This window comes from Chaetodon trifascialis, chromosome 14, assembly GCF_039877785.1.
Source record: "Chaetodon trifascialis isolate fChaTrf1 chromosome 14, fChaTrf1.hap1, whole genome shotgun sequence".
In the NCBI taxonomy this organism is placed as follows: Eukaryota; Metazoa; Chordata; class Actinopteri; order Chaetodontiformes; family Chaetodontidae; genus Chaetodon; species Chaetodon trifascialis.
Window position 1 is genome coordinate 26,845,913 of NC_092069.1, and position 2,500 is coordinate 26,848,412.

At 51.1% G+C, this 2,500-nt stretch overlaps 1 protein-coding gene across 1 annotated transcript in view; it reads right to left on the reverse strand.

Annotated features, from left to right (window-relative positions):
* strn3 (striatin, calmodulin binding protein 3) overlaps positions 1 to 2,500 on the reverse strand; it is a 22,145-nt gene that overhangs the window by 8,073 nt on the left and 11,572 nt on the right. The window contains exons 3-8 of the mRNA XM_070978831.1: positions 2,330 to 2,403; positions 1,938 to 2,016; positions 942 to 1,103; positions 679 to 817; positions 261 to 396; positions 1 to 2 (exon numbers count right to left, since the gene is read on the reverse strand). The exon at positions 1 to 2 is cut by the window's left edge and continues 138 nt beyond it. Of these exons, the coding sequence (XP_070834932.1) occupies positions 1 to 2; positions 261 to 396; positions 679 to 817; positions 942 to 1,103; positions 1,938 to 2,016; positions 2,330 to 2,403 (592 nt within the window). The remainder of the gene's footprint in view (positions 3 to 260; positions 397 to 678; positions 818 to 941; positions 1,104 to 1,937; positions 2,017 to 2,329; positions 2,404 to 2,500) is intronic.

Consider the following 2,500-nt stretch of genomic DNA (forward strand, 5'->3'; position numbering starts at 1 on the left):
CGCTGCAGAGAAACAAATGGACGAACGTCAGCTTTCAAATGAAGTCAGAGCTGAAACAGCTGATCGATTGATCAATCGATCGACTGACGAGAGAGACGATCACAACCTGACGTCACTTCGTCTGAACCGACGTGTTATTTGATGACGTCACTGCAGATCCAACTCTGTTCCATCCACACTGACACAGCTCTGATTGGCTGATAACTGTCCCCTATCTAAACGCCAGCGTTTGATTGGCTGAGACACAGGAAGACTCTCACCCCACTCCGTCCCGTCCCCGGAGCTCCGAGCCTCGCCGGCTCCCTCGCCGTCCTCCGCCGTCACCAGGAAGTCAAACTCCTTCAGAGCCTCCTCCGTGTCGGCGTCGTCCTCCGACGCCAAGCCCTCGTTCCCCACCTGGAGGAGGAGGAGAGGTCAGGGGGAGGAGAGGAAGAGAGGAGGAGGAGGGGGAGAGGAGGAGACGTCAGGGGGAGGAGAGGAAGAGAGGAGGAGGAGGGGGAGAGGAGGAGACGTCAGGGGGAGGAGAGGAAGAGAGGAGGAGGAGGGGGAGAGGAGGAGACGTCAGGGGGAGGAGAGGAGGAGAGGAGGGAGCAGGGCTGTGTGTTTGTGTGTGTGTGTGTGTGTGTGTGTGTGTGTGTGTGTGTGTGTGTGTGTGTGTGTGTGTGTGTGTGTGTGTACCTTGGTCTTGTGTTTCTTGGCTCGGTGGTGTTTGTCAGTGCTGATGTCATCCATCAAGTCTCCCTCCTCATCCTCTTCTTCATCACTGTCCTCTGCGTTCTCCAGGAAGTTGAACGTCTCCAGAACGTCACCTGGACTCCTGAGGACAAGTATGACAGTGTGTGACCTGCAGTGACGGGGTGTGTGTGTGTGTGTGTGTGTGTGTGTGTGTGTGTGTGTGTGTGTGTGTGTGTGTGTGTGTGTGTGTGTGTGTGTGTGTGTACCTCTTGCTGTCCTTGCGGCGCTCTGTTCCGTTGATCAGGTGCTGAAGGTTCTTGTTCTCCACAGATCCGTTCTGCTCAGAGCCCGACAGGCCGAGCAGAGAGCGAACCCTCTGAGTACGAACGTCCAGGATGGTGTCTGTGTACCCCACCTCCTGCAGGTACCTGCGCTCGCACGCACGCACGCACAGAACACACACACACACACACACAGAACACACACACACACAGAACACACACGCACAGAACACACACGCACAGAACACACACACACACACACAGAACACACACGCACAGAACACACACACACACACAGAACACACACACACACACAGAACACACACACACACAGAACACACACACACACACACACACACACACACACACACACACACACACACACACACACACACACACACACACACACACAGGTTTATATCACAGTGAATTGAGCGTCTTTTAGTTCTGAAGACGTCTCACTGTAACTTTGATCGACAGATTCTTTTCTCTATTGCTTGGTTGATTGATCGACTGGTTGACTGATTGATTGCTTGGTTGATTGATCGACTGGTTGACTGATTGATTGCTTGGTTGATTGATCGATTGTTCGGCTTTCATCACATCAGAGAAGCCCACAGTGACATGAACCGTCTTGTTCTGTCTGAGCGACAGTCCAAAACCTAAAAATCACAACAGATTCTGATATTTAACAATCTGAACCAGCCAATCATTAATCAATATCCTTTCAATGTGATTGATCCAGTGATTGACAGTTTGACAGACTGTTTCCCTTCAGATTCTCTGAGGACAAACGAGACGTCCTCTGTCCTGTCCTTCTGCAGACGTCTGATGTCCACATTTCTTAAAGAAACGTAGTTCAAGCTGTTAAAGACATTCTGCTGTTCTTCTGAGACCAGGTGATACCTGTGGTCACCTGTGGTCACCTGTGGTCACCTGTGCTACGAACAGGAAACAGTGACAGGCCGTGTGTGCTCTTACTGTCGCAGTAGTTGTCTTCCTTGTTTCCAGGTGAGCTGACTGTTGGCAGGTACAGCAGAGACCTCTGAGTCTTTGGTGTCTGAAGGACAAACACAAACAAAGAGGACACCTGAGACATGAAGATCACCTGCAGCAAAGGACACCAACGAACCAATGAGACCGGTTAAAGGACAGACGGTCTGACGTGTCCTCCAGAGACCAAGGATCAGACCAGTACTGAGGAGGAGTAGGAGAAGGAGGAGGAGAGAGAGACGAAAGGAGGAGGAGAAAAGGAAGCTGAGAAGCAGAGAGAGGAGAGGAGGAGGAAGAGGAGAGTTTCTGATGTGAAGGGGGCCTGCAGAGACCTGGTCTGAGACACAGACCAGGTTGAGGGCTGCTCCATTTGCACCCACCTGATTCAAAGCTTGGCATCTTCATCTCCCCCTGATTCAACTCCGTTCCATATTTTAACTTGTGATATTTTGCTCTGCAGAGGAAACAAAAGGAAACATTTCTGAAGAAACATCAGAAAGATTCACAAAGACAAACTGTTCCTGCACAACATGTCAGCGAAGAAGAGCAGC